The sequence below is a fragment of the Charadrius vociferus genome, unplaced genomic scaffold (assembly GCF_000708025.1).
Source record: "Charadrius vociferus isolate BGI_N301 unplaced genomic scaffold, ASM70802v2 scaffold181, whole genome shotgun sequence".
NCBI lineage: Eukaryota > Metazoa > Chordata > Aves > Charadriiformes > Charadriidae > Charadrius > Charadrius vociferus.
Window position 1 is genome coordinate 1,232,651 of NW_009646937.1, and position 21,189 is coordinate 1,253,839.

The 21,189-nt window shown below is 41.3% G+C and overlaps 1 protein-coding gene across 1 annotated transcript; it reads right to left on the minus strand.

Annotated features, from left to right (window-relative positions):
* Positions 1–19,846: 19,846 nt before the first annotated feature.
* ARL4A (ADP-ribosylation factor-like 4A) lies at positions 19,847–21,176 on the minus strand. Its single transcript, XM_009894943.1, has one exon. The coding sequence runs from the start codon at positions 21,137–21,139 to the stop codon at positions 20,537–20,539; it is 603 nt and encodes a 200-aa protein (XP_009893245.1). The 5' UTR covers positions 21,140–21,176; the 3' UTR covers positions 19,847–20,536.
* Between the last annotated feature and the right edge of the window lie 13 nt (positions 21,177–21,189).

A 21,189-nucleotide genomic window follows, 5' to 3' on the forward strand; every position in this document is an offset into this window, starting at 1 on the left:
TGTTTAACTGTCTCCATTAGTGTCAACCATAATTCCTCATTGGTATTCCCAGTGCTCGACTAGTTTGGTTAATAGCCTAAAGCTCCATCTATGATAGGCAGCATTTACTTAACAGTGAGATAGCCCACAGGCTTCAGTGGGATTGCTTATTTCTGCTCATGCTGTAGCAGGCCCCAGAAATTTTGTACTGATGGGAAGGAAGGAGATAGGATCTGGTCCTCCTCAGATTGCATGAGAGAGTCTTTCTGCTAAGAGGAAACGAACAAGAATCCGAGTCAACACCCACCGAAATCAGTGGAAACTTTCCCATCCTTTCCTACTCTTCACCCCCCCCATTTTAAATTCAAGGCTTGATCCAAGCATATGCAAGCAAGTAAAAGACATGTTTTACTTTTGGCTGCATGCATTGAATCAGACCCAGAACTTCAGTTTTGGCTTCTTTAGTTTAGTTCATTTTGTTTTCCCAACCAGAGCAAGATGACAATCAGTTTAATAGCTTTTATTGCTTGACATCTAGCTCTTTTTTTTTTAAAAAAAAAGCAAATTGTTTAAATAACACCACCTCTACATGCACAGACACAATTTGTTTCTAATATATTTCCAAGTTTGTTGCAGGAAAGCATGTTCCAGTGCAATGAATTTAAATCTTTGACTTTTAAAGGGTCTTAACTAAATTGAGACTGTTCATAGAAAGACAGATGTAGTTTTTAAGATAAACAAATTCTTGCTAGAACATGCAGTGTTACTGTAGTAACAGTAATACATACTTGTACCTCATCACAGCTAAGAAAAAAAATAAGATGAGGCCAACTGTCAGGCAAGTGCTGGAGCAAAGTTCTCAGATCACATCCAAAAAGAAGCCGTCACATCAGCTGAGGTGGCATCAGGATATTTCAGCAACTCACTTTGGTTTTCATTAAGCAAGGAATGCTGATTCATATAATCCAGCTGTTGGGTTTAGCCAGCTGAGCTGCTGCAGAATCATTTCCTCAACCTAAAACTGCCCATGCACACAGTGCTGGACGCCATTAGTAGTCATTTGCATCAGGCAGAAAAAGTAGGAGTCCAAGGTTCCTACTGTAAGGAGACGAGAGTTTATTGCACTTTGTGATGCATAGAAAAGACAGATTGCCCCAGAAGTCAATTTAAGTTCAGCAGCAAAGAGACAATATACTTTTACCCGTCCATCTGAAGGAAACAGTAACCAAAATTAACTATTTTAAGTACACTGACCAAGGAAGAGTGCAAAGCCCACAGTTTTCCTAAAAAACCATCTGCATTACCTGGTTTCACTCAGGCTTCTAGCTGGCCCCACTTGCCTTTGCAGCATGCAGCGCTTGGCCTTTGTAGAGAAGACCTGAGCTATTACAGCTGCCTGAGCCAGTCCTGCAATACTGCCGAAAGGACTTTGCCTCCACTGTGTCCTGGCATGTGCCATAAAGTATACGGTATGGGGTGAGGTGGCCACCTTTTCCTCCTAGGTGTGCCAGAGCCACCCCATAATAATAGGCTTAGTCAATAAGTGAGGTTTGGAGACAAGTCCCAAGTCCGCTGTACACGGCCAGGGAGGCAAGCAGTCACAGCAGAGCAGTAATGTCAAGACAGCAACAGCTCAAGGGAACAGATCTTTGTAGCCATCATGGCAGATGACAGGTTAAGGATGCTGGAAAGGAGAGGGCTAACGTCTTAGGTAGTGACAAAGACTTCTCCATATGTGCAAGTGGCTATAGTCATGCTAACAGATGCACTGGCATTGGTCTCATACACCTTTACAAACTATAGAAGAGACTTCCAGATAAGCATTTTGTGTCAAGAAGTAGTGACAAGCTTTCCTTTGAAATTAATCCTTTCTAACTGTTTATCACCATTAGTTTATATGATCAGATTCAGATTAAGTAGGATGAGAAAGACCCACTAAGATCACAAACATACCCAAGATAGACTAGTAGAACTGGAAGGTCCTCCCTTATCTCCAACTTCATGTTATGAGCAAAAGCATTTGTTGTGGTATAATGCTTTAACTTCACTTACCTCACCAGCATAATTATACCAGCACAAGCATTTATTCTGTTGTGATCAAGTCTACAACACCAGTACATGTAGCAACATTGCCGAAGTGTCATCCTGTATCAATGCTTTGCCAGGTAAAGTTTCAAAGACGGAAGCACAAAGCCCAGCACATAAGAGGAAAAACAATAGAAAGAGATACAACCTCATCTTTGTCAGATCTGCCTTTATAGTGCCCCCTGCCCCCCCCACCCAAAGAAGAGATAACAAAAAGAACAGGTATATGAAACACTAACAGTGCAACGGTAAGACTAACAGCTGGGGACAGCAAGCAGACAAGTCTCCCACGAGAAGGAGTGAGGGAAATATTCCCAAAGGCAGTACTGATCCCTTACATTTGATCTTATTCCCACATCACAATCTACACGTTTTTTGGCAAGATGACAGGCAGATGGAGAACGAGTTAACTTCTCTACCAGTGGGATGGTTTGGCATGGTACAAGAAGCATGTATCCTTATGACTACAAAGTCAGAAGTCTCAGCAGAACCACCCTGTTTACTTGAAGTGACGTAAGCCACGCAACCACGCAAGCGTAGCCTTTGTTCTTTCCTCCAAACTATTCCTGTTTTTCCTCAATGCCCTCCCACTGATGTCAAGTCTAGCAAAGTAGTCTGTAAACCCACAAGGCAGTACTGCACCTTTTTAATGTCCAAGCATGGTCCAAGTAGGCACCAAGAAAGTACCTAATCATGATAAACCTGAATATGATTGTTGGCAACTGGAATGTTCCTAGAAGTTCCATATATAGATATGTTTTACCATTAATAAAGTTTGCTTTAGGAAGGCGAGTGCTTTGAAGACGTGATCATGCTTCACAAAGTATATATGAACAACTCTTTGTACTAAGAGATTTCCAAACTATTAACTGATGCTCTTATACTGTCTTAAGTTGTATTCTTTATAGTGATGTACATAAAGATGGTAAAGCCTTCTTCAGATTGATGTGCTGAAGACATGCTACTCACATACGAAACAAGATTATGGCATCTATTAATCAATTATATTAAGGATAAATTCCTGATTTATAAAGTGTGACAGAAAAAACAATTACCCAATACAATAGCAGACTAAGCGGAACATAGCTCAACTGAACTGTAAGGTATTTGCCTGTACATCACAAGACAGGTAATTAGGATAATAAAATATAATAATAAAAACTGGTATGATTCTTTTTAAGTCTCAGTAGGCTTGTTTTCTGTCATTTCAAGATCTTTTATCATTTCACTACCCAAAGAGACACAGAAATCACAATGAAGTTGGCCAGATTTAAAGGCAAGTCACATCCCTCAGCTAAGACTGTTTTCACTTTAGATACTGCAGCAGAACATCATAGTCTGTCTAAATATACATATACACAAAAAGCAAGACTGCACAAAACGCTATGGGGGACCAAATATGAGTTGGGAGTGTTCTCATTTATTAAACAACGAATACTGTATTACTATTTCACACACATAAGCCCAGGTTTCTGGCCTGATGCAAACAAGTGCCACAGGATGCAATGGGGTGAGGCCCAAGTCAGGGTCTGGCTGAGCAGGGCAAAGATGGATGCTGCATGCAGTTCCCCTGGCCGGCAGCACTGCCAGGGAGACTGGGGAACCTGCAGCAGCCATCAGGGACAGCCCAAGCTCCTAGTGCTGTCGCAACAAGACGTTAATTTAGAAGGGAGTGAAGAAGAGGTTGGAACTTCCTTAAGTACACACACACACCCCTTTAAACCCTAATAAATTGACACACAGGAAGAGAGATGATGGTTTACCTTGAAAGAGGGAGCTCATCTGCGTAACTTCCAGTTTATGTCGTCACCAGAGCTGGAGATGCCTCAGCAGTGAGTCATCGGTTCCCATGGGTCAGAGGTGACCAGCAAGACAGAAAGCGGCTCTCAGCCAGAGCAGCTCCTCACAGCACTGGGATGGCACCCAAATTGTTCAAGGTACCTTGCAGAAAGTAGAACCTTGCAGGCAGTTGTTTGGCCTGTCCAGAAGCCCGGATGCGGTAGCCTTCCGGCACACTGGTATTTCCCAGCCCCGGGAGCGGTCACTGCTACCCCTTGCCTTGCAGGCTGCCCAGCCAGCAGGGGAAGGGAGGGAACCGCAAGGCTGTTGCGCCAGAAGAGATCCATTACATCCTCCTCCTCAGCGTTATTAGGTAATCTAATTACTAATCTAAGAATTTGACAGACTGACAGTAGCCAACTCTGCCATTACTGCATCTTCTAAAGAGTTATTTATATCCATCTCAAAAGCTACAGCTCACCTCCTTCTGAGAGGAAAATAAACACTGTCTGAGACAACCAAATAATATTTCACTTCAAAACATTCAATTCAAAGACATAATGAAACTGGAAGCAAAGTGGCATTTGTTTCATTACCATCACAAGCTTTCATACATGTCTAAAATTCTCTAGTCAAGAACCAAGTTGACCAAGACAATTTAAGAAGCTGTCAGGGGACAGCATCACTTGAAAAGTTGAATATGAAATTTGAAGACAAAGAATTTGACACCCAAATTTAAGATGCAGTTATTACTTAATACTCAGGACAGATACTGCATGTGTTGAACAACCTCACGCTAACTGAAGAAACAAAGGTTAAAGATGAGGTACCCAGGAATTATTTAAGCAAGCATGACATTTCTAAGGTATATTTCCCCACACACAGACACAACATTGGTAAGAGGAACAAGAAGAGGGAAAGGAAGAAGTATAGGTACCATGAAGATCAAGGCCTGCCTTTCAAGCAGGACTAGTACAACCCTCAGAACACACAGTTCCTTGTCCTCAGCTACCATGAGATCTCCAGGCTTTATTTACCAGCATTCAGAGAAGGGTCAAGTTCTCATTCTTCTGGTTTTGCAAGTTGGGGGGACACCAAAAAAACCTAAACCCTCACAAAACCGAAAAAACACTACAAAAAAAAACCCCAACACACAACAACAAATCCCAAACAACCAACCAAAACATTTGCCAACACTTTGACAGTCATCTTGTCTTGTAATTGATCTCACACACTTCTTGACACCCCACAAATTATCAAACCTAATAAGGAGTTTCACCCTCTAATTTCACTTCTTGCTTCCCAGATGGTTGTTTTGAAGCTTAAAGCAGGCTTATAACATTAAAGCACACAAAGTTTCCCTGCTCTGCAGAAACAGGCTTATATTTTGATCAACGAATCAGAGAGTGAATCACCATAAATAAGCATTGCAATTACATACTTACAAAACTTTCAGAAACTTAGAATTCTTGCTTTGTGACTGAAAAAAAATGCCATCAGTACACTGTACAGTGATGTACCAGATGCAAGTGTGTGTTAGAAAAAAAATATCAAAATACCAATCATAAGAAACCTTTGTAGATTGAGGCAGACACTGTTAAGAACTGAGGTTCACCTCTTACTTTTGCTTAAAGCAATTTCAGCTCTTTATTTTGGTGATGGCAGTCAGTGAGACAAGTGACACCTATCTAGGAATCCTTCGGAGCCTGTAATTATATTATTTTCTTTTTTACAGCTTTTCAAAACAAACAAAAAGTACCATTTCATTGAATTATGTTTTGTGCATGTTGTTATTACTTAGCAAACGTGGAGGCTCTGATTTCACAATCCAGAAAGCTGCAACAGCAACAGCACCAGTTTAAGGTATTGCCACCATTCAGCCCCACCTTTTGAACCCCTGCACGACCCCTCCAGTCCTGCTGGCACGCAAGTCCGGCCAGCTCCAGTCTGAACTGATAAACTGGAAGCTAACCCAGAAATTTTGCTGAAGCCACATCAGCTCACTGTAAGGGCCATAATACAGCTGCACAGGCAACTGTGCCAGCACAACTACAGGATGCAAGGCAACTTTTTTACTGAACACTTCAGACCTTGAGGATACAGCCAAAGAATTTAGCAGTTTTGGTTTGTTTTTTTTTTTAAATTTCTGCCTCATCCTGTGAATATGAGTCAGAAATATGTAAATATGCAAGTCAGAGATTCCACTTTAAAAAAAATAATAATATTCTAGCGTCTTGGAAGAGAGCTTGATAAATAGACCGTAATCCAAAAAAGTTGAATAAGAAGCCAAAGATTTTTTTTTCTTTAATGGTCCTTAAAAGTAAGAGGTAAGAAAATGCTAATACTGGAAATAACATTCTTAAAAGACTGTAAACTTTGGCTACAGAAAAGCCTTTATCCAGACAACATTCTCCCAGGAGAAGCGGCACTCCACTGGATTATATCCCTTACACTTAATCACAGTGAAGAAATTGAGTAGTTGTTAATACCTGCAAGCCACAGAAAAGTTTTCAAGAGAAGACACCAAAGGAGCTTGCCGTAACAAGACCAGGCACACACTACGGGCCACAGAAATTGCACTGTGTTTTGTTAAAGCACCAGGAGAAGTTGTTGGGTGCTCACTGCCTGGACCAGACACCCCCTATCTTGGGCAGGCAGTGGGGAACAGCCGACCCGTTCCCTCCCACCCCCCTTCCAGAGGATCCTGAAGGAACATCACACCAACTATGGTGTTCAGGGCTGGCAGAAGAGGAGGCAGCAGCCCCCCATGGGGCTGCACTGTGGAAGTGTTATGCAGCCATGAGCTGCAGTGGGAACCACCGTTGAGGGCAATACTGAGGCTTGGCCCATCTCTGCATTTCCAAAGGAAGTGGTTTAACTCCCTATTGATTAGCAGAAGGGGGGGACGGGACCAAAACAAAACAAAAAAACCATGCTGGGCCCTGCCTGATGTCTCCACCTTAAGACTCCCCAGAGTGAGAACAACTTATTGTAGTTTGCAAACCCCCAGAGTAAGACCTGCACAGAGCTGGTCTCCAGCTGCACCTACTAAGGCTGAGCAGAAGCATTACACACAACACCCACCCTGTCCCCAACCGATTGCAGCCCCTCAGACTGGTCAGTCTCTCAAGATAAGACTATCAAGGGCTGAGTACACCAGCTGGCCTCTCCCACCCCTCTCAAGGCACAACTGCTCTGCAGGAGAAGAGGACTTTGAAGCGCAGGGCCACTGCCTCAAGCTGCATCTGCACGTGACTGCATACTGAGACTGCATTCTGGGTACATTGGCATGGGACTGCCATGAGACCTAAAGCCTTGCTGAGGAGAGGAGGAAGGTAGGAGAGCCATCACTAGGATGTACCCTGGGACAGGGCAGCACCTCCAGTCCAGTCACCCAGAGGCTTCCTGATGGTCTCCCGCTCTCCCTGCTTTTCTCAAGGAGAATATGCCCATCTGTAACCAAGAGGCCGTCCAAACACCTACCAGGCTGAGAGTCACCAGTGAAAGCATCCAAATAGGAGACGTACAAGACACTCACTGTTTTTTTGCATGCCATTTTCAGCAAAAGGTAGACCATTTCACCAAACCAGCACAAACTGAAACAGAGGACTGTGGTGCACAGGAAGGTGAGCATTGGCACCTACGAGTGGCAGCGATACCCACCCCACCACCAGTCCTTTGGAGAGACGTAAACATTACACTGTTCAACTCTATCATTATGCAATAGCCCATGTCAAAGTCACTTTAATGGCTTTCCCCAGGAGAGATTTTATGATCAGTACAGCACATTCCAGAGCCTGCAGAGGTCAGACAAAGCCTCTGGCTGGTCAGGCAGAGAGCAACATGGATGGCATTGCTCTGCAGGCCCAGAGACACCAGCGCTGACAGTTTCTAGCTCTAGACACCACTGACAACCAACCAAAGAAACACAGTGAAGGCCTCTTAAAACACAATAACAACAAATTAGTCATTAGTCTCCCTATCAAAATATTTCTCAAGAGATCTTATCCTGTTTTTACATTCCTTATGGAAGAGTAGCAAGGTTATTGCAATACTCTCAGTGTTCTCTTTGAGCTCTTTTAAAGGCGAGGAACACGGAGAAAATTCAGCGGTCTGCTTGGATACAGGATTATTTGATCGGCATGAAGATTTAAAGCAAGCTTTTCAGAATCACAGTACAGGACACAGGTGGTAACATGCTAGAGACCAACACCATCACTGCAGGGACAGGATTCTGGGATACGGCGGGGAGAAATACAGAAATTGGATCCCCATTCACCTCAAACTGCTATTGGCGCTATAAGGACTTTTTAGTGCCTAGAAAATGCCCTGTTTGAGGGATTCCCACCACCAAGCTGGGTAAGGCAGACTACCCAAGCGAGCCTAGAGCTTGTTGAAAAGAGGGTTCTCAGCTGGTAGTACACAGACCCCAGCTTTGTGACAAAAGTCACCTACTATCTATATGAACACAGCGTGCTGAATGAAAGGAGCTCTCCCACACTTACTGCCTAATTCACCAGCCCTGTTCCAGAGGGCACCGTAGGGGCTTTACTGCTGAAGGCCACCAAACAGAACAGCCTGATGGAAGGAGTACAAGCGTAGTTCACTCTGCACCCCAAAAAAAAACCCACCACCAACCAACCAAAAAACTCAAACAGCAAAAACCACACACAACACCCTGTGAAGTATTACTATTACCAAACAAAACCTGGAGTCACTTGTTTACTGAAGTTCATTTATTAGAAGGCAGTTATTAAGGCCAAATAAACAGATAGCAGAAAAGTTTCTATAATTAAGTTTAACTTGTCACCTGCTAACTAGTGTTTAGAACCACAATCAGTAGCTGGTTTGTTTGTTTTTTGTTGTTTGTTTTTTTTTTTTTAATAAAAACTTCCAAACATCATATTTCACTGCAGATTGCATTTTTGGGGTTATTTGTTTGTTTGTTTTAAGTCTTTGGTCATACATCTCTACACTTCAGTGTGTAATAATAATCACAGCAGGCTCAAAAAAAAAAAAAAAATCAATGGCCCAACAAGCAACGTTATTACACGCATTAAAAAGGAGGTGAATGCTTGCCAGATTCCCATCCCAGGAACAGGGGAAACTCTTAACTGCTCTGCCCCAGACATCCAAATGTAGCCCTGTTGGTCTAGTCCTCTACAGGATCATACCCCTGCATCATTCACCTCTTCTTCAGGACTGAAAACTCTCCAAATCCCAGCAAATTCAACATTAGTAAGTGGTTGCACTGTTATGCATTATTAATTCACTGCCACAGGCCCAAGAAGCAATAGGTAAATGCTTTCTATACGCATCTGCAGTGGAAGAAAGAAAGCAAGCTAAGAGACACAATGCAGCTTTTCAGCAGCAGTCTCAGTTCCAGCTTAGATGGCTTCACAACCCCAGTTTAATCCACACAATACACAGAGTGAACAGGATGTTTACGGAACAAGATAATATCTGCTTTGGAGTTTATGTACAGTTAGTTTCTCACTGGAGATAACTGATAGGATGTCATAGCACCTGGTCTCACATCAGAGATAACAAGCCTTCAGGAGATACACCCTTACTGTGCTTTCACATGATGAAGTGGTGATACAGGGGATGCAGATCTCCCAGTAAGTCTGCACAGTAGCTTTCTCTTAACTTCAAACAATACCTCAACAAAACAAAGTCTCACGCTTTCCCCCCCCCCCCCCCGAAGACTACACAAGTGCACAATATGCTCAGTTTAGTCATTCACTTGACACCAAAGCTCATAGCACCATGCCCCAAGGTCTCTACATTCCAGGTCTCTTCCTTCCTCTACTACACCTCCCAGTGCTTCCAGTTCAGCTTCTTAAAGAAATAAGCTATATGTAATTTCAAAGCATTGGCTGTAGTAGCTTTTGAACCCTTTAATTAACAAAAAGTGTGACCATAATAGATACTTTAAAAAGTATTATATTATCACAACTTTCACAATATAAGGACAAGGGACACCCCTTTTCATACCCCCTTCTACATTAGAGTTTTCTCATCTGAAAGAATATCAGTTACTCATACCTTGTTAGACAGAAGGAAACCTGAAGACAACAGAGCAGCTGATAACCTCCTCTACCTCCAGAGTTCCTTACTCACATCTTGCTTCTCTGCTCAGGTGACCCCCTAAATACTAGCTAGCAAACTTTCTTTTAACAAACCTCTTTCATCCTCTAACAATTTCCACCTGATTGCTGGTAGCCTTTCTATAATCACAGGAGAGCGATTGCAACTCCCAACACATGCAGCAGCAGGCACAGGTGTTGCTAGACTCTCTTACAGTACCAACAAGTTGGTGGGTATTTACTTACATTTTTTTTTTAAAAAAAAAAAAAAAGGAACATAAAAGTTTACTGTCTCAAAGCTTTTATAGATGGCAGCTTTGTTGCACAATTCCGCAGCCTTATCTCGCTCCCAGCAAAGTCAATGAAAAAGCTACCTTTGCATACACAAGTGGTTTGACTGAGCCATAAAACACTATAAGAGGAAGTAATTTGGTTTACTGATTTCTCTAGCAAGAATATCTGGACTGTGAAATGTAATGTTCACTCTAAATAAAAGCTTTCACTTCACTTTTTCAGAATATATATTATTTAATATACCGGTCTTTCTATTTTCCTTCTACAAACAGTGTGGTCATCAACCAGAAGCACTGGGGTGGCTTTGCCCAGGGAAAACACTGCGAGAGCCTCTCAGCTGCTGGAGATTGACACAGATTTCAAATGGCAGACACCTGCGTTTTCCAGCAGAGTACCTGGCACAGATTCGGGGCTATCACTTAGGATATAAATATAGACAGTTGGTGTAAAAGGCAGGTGTCTATATTTGAGTTAATCAGCTTATGCTTTCTGTAGAGCTGAAACAAGCCACACCACAGGGCAATTTATCTGACCTGCCTTCGATACCACTCCTGAATGCAGATGAATCATACCCTAGACAAACACATTTCTTTCCATGAAACATAAAAAGACCTAGAGATACTTACATTGGACAAGAATGCCTAATTTTTAGAGGTCTAATATTGGGTAAAGTGAAACCTGACTGTTGCGCCTGTATTATACTGAAAACTCACAGCACTGCTCCTGGGAGGACATTATAGGCATGGTAAACTTTCCTTAGGGAGGTAAATAAGCAAAGGAATTGGGTTGAATAGAAGGGTAGTCTAAAGTCGACTCAATGTGCTTGAAGTGAGTAAGGATTTTCCAACACAAAATAGATAATTATGGCCACTCCACTGAAAGTGGGAGTTGCTGTTTAGAAGGAAGGAGAAAAAAAAAATTGGGTGTGGGTTTTTTGGTTTTTTTTTTTTTTTGGAGAGGGAGGAGGGAATTGACCACATATGGTTTGTGCTCTCTATAAAATTGGCTGGGCAGAGTAAGAGTGAAGAGCACGTCTAGCCTGAGCAGGGCAATGCTCCCTGGTAAGGAAGTGCAAGAGCTGCTCTGTGCAGGCATGTACACACAGCTAAAATGAATGTAAAGGAAAGGTAAAATATTGCAGGTTCAAACAGCTGGATTCTACACCCCCTGTGCAGAGGCTTAAATGAATCCATAAGGAACAAGCCAGACGTGATTTAGGTCAGACTAAAGCCATCATTAATGCAGGATCCCTGTATTAGTTCTACCTTTAAGAAAAAATGCTCCTCTTTGCAAGAAGATACTATGCCCAGGCAAGCTATGCCCTTAGTAACCCTCAGGATAATCTCAGGGTTATCTAGATGGGGTGAGCAAACATCAAAAGACAGCACTTCTACTGAGACTGCAGCCTTCTCCAATTTTTGGTTTTCTGATGGTTTAGAAAACAACCTGGAAATTTTACAAGCGCAGGCTTTTCCACAAGACAGAGAAAACCCTGCCTTTGATTTACTTTTACACGTCACCACTGCTAAGGAAAACGTACTTAGTGAATGAAAGGACTTGAAATTATATATTAAAGAAACTAAGGAAAGACATGCCCATGTTTCTGTTCTCTGTATATGTCCAATCCTACAACTGTTACTGAATAGGAATAGATGTACTGAGACTGATGACAGAATTTCACTCACCATGAGTGAGCTCCGCAAGTTTGTGTAGTGTGTGTAAGTCTGATTTGCAAATGCTAACAACTACAACTGTTAACTTAAGAGAATTTTTTCAAAGGTTTCCATTTGGAACTATGAGTTCAAACCATTTCATTTCAATAAACAAAATTAACTTTGAGATAGAAAAGGCAGCAAAACACAATAAGATTATTTTTTGTTTATTTACATTCCCCTCCAATATATATTTTTATTTAATGTGGTAAAAGGCAAAATTAATATTCTGTGCCAAGTTTCAGACAAGTGTGAAATTTCAAGGCTTAGTAGGTTATTAAGCTTCTGCAATAAGGATTTATATTTATAAAAGAAGTGCTGACACAGCCTGAACTCTGAGCAGTGGTAATGCCACCACAACAGTGTGGTTCATATGCAGCACGAACATCCCAGATTACCTTATCCTAATAAAATGAAAGATTTAAAACAGAGGAAACTATTTCAAAGAATCATATTTCTAGTGCTGTCATGTTTGCAGTCACATTTGGGTTTAAATTATGGGAAAACGTGAATCTATTTATATATATTCTCGAGTTACACCCACAAAACAGGATCCCCAAAAAATTCTGGCAAACAGGGTTTGCAAGAATATAACAGAAGTGCGTGTAGGTAGGTGCGTGTGCCGAGGTGGATTATGTATGTAATCAACATGTAAAGCTCTGTAATGCTGAAAATAAGAAATTGTTGTGAATGTGTAAGGGTGGAAAGTGCATTTTACGTGGATTATCTGCCCTAGTTCCTGTTCTTATTTTTGGAAAGCAATCAGCTCTTCGTGAGAACTCAGCACCACGCTGAGCCACCCTGGGGCTTTTCATGGCCCAGCCCTTCGCTTTGCATTATCATCTGTTAGCAGCCACATCCTGTGCAGACTGATTCATTACAGCCAAGAAAGGCAGGGAGAACAGGAGACCCTCTGAATCCCGAGGTCCGAAATCGCTCCAACATACTTCTGTCACTGCACTATATAAAATAAAGCTATCTTTTCAAAGGAATTTCCAGCCATTTTTTGCTACTATTCCAAATAAAAGCTTATTTTAAGATAAAGTGTTATTTTAACTCAAGATCTTTGCAAATCACCTTTACTTGAAAACTTTCATATGCCTGATTTGGAAGACCATCTATTCACCCCAATTTAATTGAAAAAGAAAACAGAAGAATTTGGGCTACTTTTGCTTAATAGTTATGGTGAAATGCAAACAAAAATCAGGTACAGATGATCCGGTTTATGAATATTTATTCACTGATGAATATGAAATACATTATTATTTTCAACTATGGTAATATTTTTGTTTTCTGTGAAGCTGAAGCTCATGGAGTCAGAGACAATACAGTATGTTGCACTTGTATTTTTAAACTCTCAAATGCATTACTTTTGAAATGGTATGATTTCCTGACGCCTGACTATTGAACACAAATATGTTACAAGTCAATCGAAAAAATGAAATTACTGTTACAGTCTTTCTATTACTTCCCATTACACTTTATTTCTGTAATATCTTAATATCTCACAGCATTTTAAAGCATGAATTTAAATGTAAGAACAACTATGAGATTCTTGCTTTACACATAGACCTCAGGGATAAAATGAGCAGTGCTCAGTGTCTGGGCTGGATCTATCAATCTTCAGTCTTAAACTTTCAGCTTTCAGCATTAACTCCAGTATTTTAAAACTAAATTACATAGTTTGATGCATTTGTTTTAAAGTTGCAGCGTACAGCTGAGTCTTTGTACAGATTTTTTTTCAAACAGTTCCCTACCATGATTACAGCAATAGTAGGACATAAACAAACATTGTATATAAGCAAGTTATATGACAGAGTGGCAGAAATACAGTTGCTAAACCATATATAAATGCAGTTTGCTGGTACCAGTGCTACCACAGCACACAGTGAGGGATTTGTATTGATGTGGCAATGGGAGATCTGTCAAAAAGAATCAGTGTGGGCTCAGTCCATGAATCCCATTTGTCTCTAGTGTAACATGACTGATTACAGCTGAATTACAGTGACTTTAAACATACAACTCAATTTTCTAAGCTAATTAAAATTAGGGAGGTTAGTATTTTAAGGTTAGCACAATTCAGGTCCTATACAAAATACAGTATGATTAAGAAAAATTGAATATATCTCTCTGATTCAAATAGAAACGCAACAGCTGGAGTTCAGGGAAACCAGTGCTACTAATAATCTGTATATTGCCACTTTATCACTCAGAACAGGAACCAAATAGGAATAGACTGTGTTTCCAGTGACATTGATACATTAATCTACGTTTCACAAAGAATCAAGTTTGTTTGAGAAGCTAAACTGACCCATAGAAATACCTCAAATAGACAGCTAAAACCATATATCATGGATACATAAATTCAGTATTACTATGGAGACCTTATACTCATGGTCTGCAAATGGTTGAAGGCCTCTTGGAGATCATCATGCAACTGGTGTCAAAAACACAGCAGCAGCCCACACCTACAATAATTTTAAGAACAGCAGAGTTCAGCTAATGTGAGAAACAAGAAGATATTTTGAGAAAATTTCCCTTTTTTAGGTCATCTTTGTCCACATTAAGCCAGCTTTGCAGAAAGACTGGCTTCGGCTAACCAAGTCCCTGCAGCAAAGGTGAACACTCTGTCCTGACCCTCTTCCCTCACGAACTCATCCTTGTGCCACCCAACCCAACGATGTTCCAATATCCAAACCTGTTGGAGCTTTCAGGGCAAATGACATTGGAACGGGAAAGGGCTGAAAGCATTAGGTTTCAAAGGAAATTATTCTTATTTATCATTCATAAAGCAGTAATAGACGATAAGTGGTTGTAGGGTTGGTGGCACCTCCTGACTGCGTGTGGTGTCTGAGGTATCAGGCTTCACACCTCTGCCTTGCCTGACCTAAATCCTACCATTCTGCTATTTTTAGAAAAGACCTTGAAGTATGGCAGCTTGTGCGCCGGCCAGGAGCCCTCAGCGCGTTTAACAAGGCTCAACACCCCTGCTAACCTTCTGCTTTCTCAGTGGACTCAGAGATTAATGCGGTGATTAGGTGGCTTTCTTAAATGAGGTATTGTTTCATTTCAGCAATAGGAAAACTACAGTGCATAAAACAATAAAGATTTTAAACCAATTAAGCAGCCTGAAAGTGTATCTATTTCCCTTAGGGCTCAATGTGTCTCTAAAAGCTGGGAAAACCCAACAGTTTCAAATCCTCTCTCCCTCCACACCCCCCACAGCCAACAACTGTACTCAACCTTCTTCTTTCTAACTATTCTGTCATCTTTAGCTCTTAATTCTGGTCGCAGCAGCTGTGTAAATATAGCCGGAACTAAGAAATCATAATCTTCACAGCTCAGGGATTATCATCTCTTACCTTCCTGAGCTGTTTGCAAGCAGGTATTTAGCCCGGAAGCACCGTCTGGCCTCCCTGCCTACTTTTTCTCCTTAGATTTTGGGTTTGCCTTGGAATAAAATCACTAGGTGCAGAGGGGGTGAGGGTGCCACTCGCCAGCCCCGCGACGAGCAGGCAGACTGCCGGCAGCGCACGGGTCCCTCGGGTCCCCCGTAGCCAGCGCCCATCAAACAGGGAACTCACAGGGAGGAAACTCAAGTCCTTCATTTGCTGCTTGGGATTTTTTTTTCTTTTTTTTTCCAGCTAGGTGTCTTTGAAACTGCGGTTTTGCTCCTTTGCAGCTGGTTTAAGATAACTAACTAATGCAAGGGCAAGCTACCGGCTGCGTGTCACCCCTTTATTTTGGTCTCAGATAGGTGGGACGGCTGTGGGAGCCCATGTGCCAACCCCAGGCGTCACCCCGCTGCCAAGTCAGGCTGCGTATTTCCCGTCAGCTTAAAAGCACACGCAAGAGTTTATCCACGCAGCTCTGCAGTCTCCTACAGCTCCTAAAAATAATCCCAGCCTGCAGAGCAGCGGGAGAGGGGCAGGCCTTCGCATACCTATGTCAGTCAGGATTAAAAAAAAAATAAAAAATAAAAAAAACCCAGTGCTTTCCTCATCCCCCAGACTAAACAAACAGGAGACGCTGCCCATTCACAGCTCCCTGCGCATCCCTGCCAGCGGCAAGTAGAGCTGTTTTGGCTCAGGGACAGGAGGGTATGGGCTCTCAGAGCGGAGCTGGAAGCTGTGACCCTCTCAAAAGATGGGTCACCCACCAGTAAAGTGAAAACACTCACCCAAAGAGCACCAATTCATGCCTAGATTTCTCTCTCAAAAGAAGTTAAAGGAAGACAGCATTACGCATACACATTTATGAGCCTTCATGCATTGCAACCCGCACAGCCGAATCAAGCTTGCACGTTAGGGTCTGTGCCCTACACATGGCATATCCAGATTGCCCACATTTTCCACACTCCGCCTTACTGAGCCCTTCTTTGTAGTACCAATGCAGCATCTAAATCCTCCTCAGATGCCAAGAATGACACTCTCATCCCAACAAAAAGTTTCAGCCAGACACTAATTAACACCCTGCTATTTGTAAACAAATGATCCAAGACTCAGATAACCTCCCCCAAGAAGGCAGAGCCGCCTTCACAAAGACCTGCTGGGGTCCAGAAGGGCTTAGCTAGCCCCCACCCGACCAGACTGCTTTCAGCTCCTGGCTGCTCTGCCACCGCCAGGGCCCGGGGAATCAACTCCTGCAGGACCAAAGTGCTGTGTAAGGTGGGAGAGACGCATCTCTAAGTCAGTCTGGGAAGCGCCCACCGGTTGTGGGTACTGCTTTCCACACAAAGGATCAATCACGTCTCAATAAAACATGAAAATTTGAAGGAAGAAAGGTTTCACCTATCACACGCCTGAAAACCAATTTTTTTTTTTCCTGAATGTAAATGCACATCCAGCACAACACAACTTAAAAGCCACGTCAAGAACCTGAAGGAGTCCTACCAGCCTATACTACTTTTTCTAGCTGAAACACTCATAAGCTAACACACAGCTACGCAGCTAGAAAACAGAGACCAGATCCTGAAGGCTGGTTAACTTTAACCGATTGCATGTGCATGAACAGCTGAGGCAATGCCATACCACCTTTTGTAAGCTAACACAACAGTGATAAGGTTACAAGACCTCGTGGCTTGTTCGTTTTTAACAGTGCTGCACCGATTTAAATGCAATTCCATACCTCCTTAAAGTAGCAGCAGTTTAAGATATTTAGCTTACCTAGTGCCTTGAAGAACAGAATGTCATTTGTAGCCCATTTTAGCAAATTTTTTTTTAAAAATTAAGTTGTGTAACTCCAGCGTGGTAACAAAATTACACCTGCTTATTTAGCTCCTCTGAAGATTTTCTTACACATACCAGTATTTAGGCCAGAACTGTCAATTCATCATATGGAAGAGAGATCCCAGACTGACAGAACTATGCCAGCAGAAACTCAAGCGGCCAAGAGACCAAAAGCTCTACCGCAATCATCATTTTGTTCATAGTGGAAGACTTTGTCACAGTAATACAAAACACAGTTTCAGAGGTACAGCTACATTTGTATATTTTACTCAGAACAGTTACTGTAATATTCCAGCAAAAGAGTTCTAGTACAGATAAAGGTCTAGCTTGAACGTAAAACTTATCCCCCACTCAAAGTTTTCTACTTCCAAGTCAGTACTAAATATCACGGTAACAACCATGACATTTTAGAAACACTACTCTCCACCTTTCCTCGCTTCTTCCCCCAGAGTGCTAGGTTACAGATCACTCATGTCTTTGTATTTAAAATCAGTCACTGAAGTTTTTATACATAGAAGAGTTTGGGGAGACTGTCACCAGATAAACACTAGCACGTTAAATATACAGAAGAAAATACAGTTCACTTTTTCAAGCAGGATGCCTTTCCAACTATTCCTGATAGAAGCCCAACAAATACTCAAAATGAAGCAATTATTATTTGGTATTGTACAGTTTGTTTACTGGGTACAAAGAGCCAGCCTGTCATCCAACCTTCCTCAGCCAAGTAGTACTATGCACCTGATAGGAAGGAAAATGTTAGCCAGATTATACCAGCTACACCCCAAATTCATAGTGCTCAACATCCCTAATACAGCTTTTGCCTCAAGACTGACTGTTAGTAACCTACATTTTGATGTGCCATCAGTTACATAAACAGAAATGAAAATATCAGGTTTTTGAGAGATAAGTTTGGATACTCTTGTTCAAACTTCGCAATTTTGATTTGCAGGCTTCTAAATGAGGTTTGTCTTGTTTATGTTCAGGTCCTGAAACTAATTAGAAGCTTCCGTATCTCTTGCCACATTCTACTCACTGCTGTAAAATCCAAGCAGGAAATTCACCCAAGGCTTAAGTACACGTGAATCCCTCAGACAGCTTCAGATATATGAGCCTGAAGATACTAAATTAAGTACCACCTGTGAGTACATGTGATAAATGCCCAACATCGCCTATTAAACGTTGCACGTAACACAAAATAGCTTCAGCTATACAAAAGATTTCTCAAATTATGCAAGACCCATCACTTCAGAAAGAAGTCACTGCAGTTAATATTTCTTCTGTGAATATACAGATATGTGATTGATTTAAAGTTGTTAATGAGATACCTGCAATTTACAACACTGTGAAATTTACGAGCCTCACCACATTTATAAGACTTTGGTTTTCAACACCAATAGTTCTACTGTTATTAGAATAACTACGTGCACAGAGCTTGACGAGAACATACCCCTGCAGTACAAGAAGTCAGACACCTCCTCTCTGCAGGCTTGTTTTGAATTGTTTATTGAGGTTTAAGAAGTCATCCACATTTCTATAAATATAGACATTACTTGAGTAAGTGACTTACAATGTCACCAGTGCAGGTACATATATAACCAACATACAAAAGCTCCACTGGAAGCTACTTCAGTTTATTCAAAAAGGACCAAGATGTCATTAAAAAAAACACACAGCTGTCACTTTCAGTTATTGAAGACACTAAAGTGCATTTTTGGTTACCTCCTGGACCAACAGCTGCTGGTTAAAAAGTTTATTTTTTTTAAACATATCTAAGTTACATTGATTGACATTCAGGTTTGTAGCTGTCATCCTCCTGATACATGGCAGCAGGTAAGAAAAATGTATTACTTTGCTCATTGAGTAAAAGGAGGAAGTAGATTTATAGATTTTGCTTTTTTTTTTTTTACTTTTCTTTTTTCTATCTGATATTTCCAACAAAAGTTTAAAGATAATCTAACATTCTGATCAATTTTTACAGCACCACTAAAGTTAGTCTTAAAAATCCAGGCTCTTTTTTAGCCCTTTTAATTGCTAGCCAAGTATCTAAAGAGTCATTGAAGCTCTGTACCAGTAAGAAAAACCACCCTCCCTTTTCCGTCAAGCGCTATCCTGCCCAGTTAACACTGTTTGCACACTCTGTAAACAAGAACAGCTTAAAGCATAATTAAAGCAGAACACAGGCCCATCTTGAAAATCTTCTTCTCGCACTCTCCCCCCCTCCCACCCCCGGTAGTGTCAAATGTTTTGAGTGTATAAAGCATTATTACATTCCTAACCACAAAATACTTTAAGAGTCACGATAAAAAAAAGCATACGTTGAAAGTGACATAGCAATACCACTTTAATAAAATGGGGTATTTTGGGGAGATACAAGATGTGCTCTGCTAATTTTAACTCCATCTTTACTTCATTATAATTTTGTTCTATTGCCAGAAAAGTCACCAGTAGAGTGAAGAATGCTGCACTGGTTAGAACCACAACAGCCAAAGTTGTTCTTTATAAGCTCCTTTACTGCAATTCATCTACTTTTAATTTGATAGTAGGAGGACATAATACTCATCATTCAGAAATAAATTACTAATTTTGAGTAATATTAAACCTGATTAGCACTGTATAATGATGAATGGCTACTTCTAAAAAATAAAAACCTTACATACCAAAAACATGCTATATGTTGGGAAACCACTTTTCCATGCTCCAGCGTGTTGTTTACATTTTTTACTTGTCAAAAAGTCTTTCTTTTGTCAGTTGAAGAATCCACAGCAGTTAAATTTCAAGTATTTGAACTGAACATGATTCAATTTCAAAAAGTGCCAAATTAAAAAAAACTACACATGTAGCCAAGCTTTCATAGAAATCCCCAAACAAGATAAAAAACAGCCTCTCAAAATAATGGGTTACTAGCTTCATGTTTCATACATGTTTTTAAAGCTGTATAATGTTCACCTAAACACTCCACTTACGAGCATTAGAAGTTTAAAAACACAGAACACCTTCAATGCAAACTGCTTGCAGAGGGCACCCTCAAACATATGAATACAACACTACGCAGAAAACCCTCGTTTTATTTGGCTATTTAGACATCCATGTCACATATACCCACCCATCCATTTCCTGATAGTATTACATCATCTATTAGGGCTTCTGAAATAATGCAGAGCCATAAAACTCAGAAGAGACTAGTTTAAAAATAATAATAAAAAAAAAAGTTCCATAACTGCACAGCCTTCCACACGGCAAGGTTGTGCAACTGATTGTTTAATGTAACTAAGCTTAACGGCATCCAAACAAGCAGGCCCAGGTTTGGAAGCTGTCGTATGTCAAATTTTGACCATGTAACTACTCTAAAATAGAAAGGTCAAAATAGAACTCATCTCTTCTTTTTCTGCTGCCTCAAGATTTTTCTTCGCTTAATTATCATATCATGTAGTTTCTCCAGTCCCTCTTTAAGTCCATCACCAATGATTGCACAGGTAGGCTGCAAATGCCAGGGAGTCGAAGAACTCAGCTCACTCATTGCTAACATTTTCTCAATTTCAGAAAGGGAGAGAGAGTTCCTCAAGTCCTGCTTGTTAGCAATGATAAGGACAGGCACTCCTTGATTTTCAGATATCCTAGTAATTTTGTGAAGTTCTGTTTTGGCCTCCTCCATTCTCTCAACGTCGACAGAGTCCACCACAAACACAATGCCATCGGTGCACCTTGTGTACGACTTCCACAGCGGCCTCAGCTTCTCCTGGCCACCTACATCCCAGAAGTGGAAAGTGACCGTTTTCGAGTTGCCCAGCGTCACTTTGATTTTCTCCGTATTAAATCCTTTAGTGGGGACAGTGTTGACAAACTCATTGAACTGCAGTCTGTACAGCACGGTCGTCTTTCCAGCGGAGTCCAGTCCCAAGATGACAATGTGGAAACTCTGGAAAGAAGGCAGGCTGGAGAAGATCGGCGTCTGGTCCGAGAGTCCATTCCCCATTGCCAGAAGGGAAGGTGACAGCAGGCTGCCACAAGCAGAGGCCGGCTTCC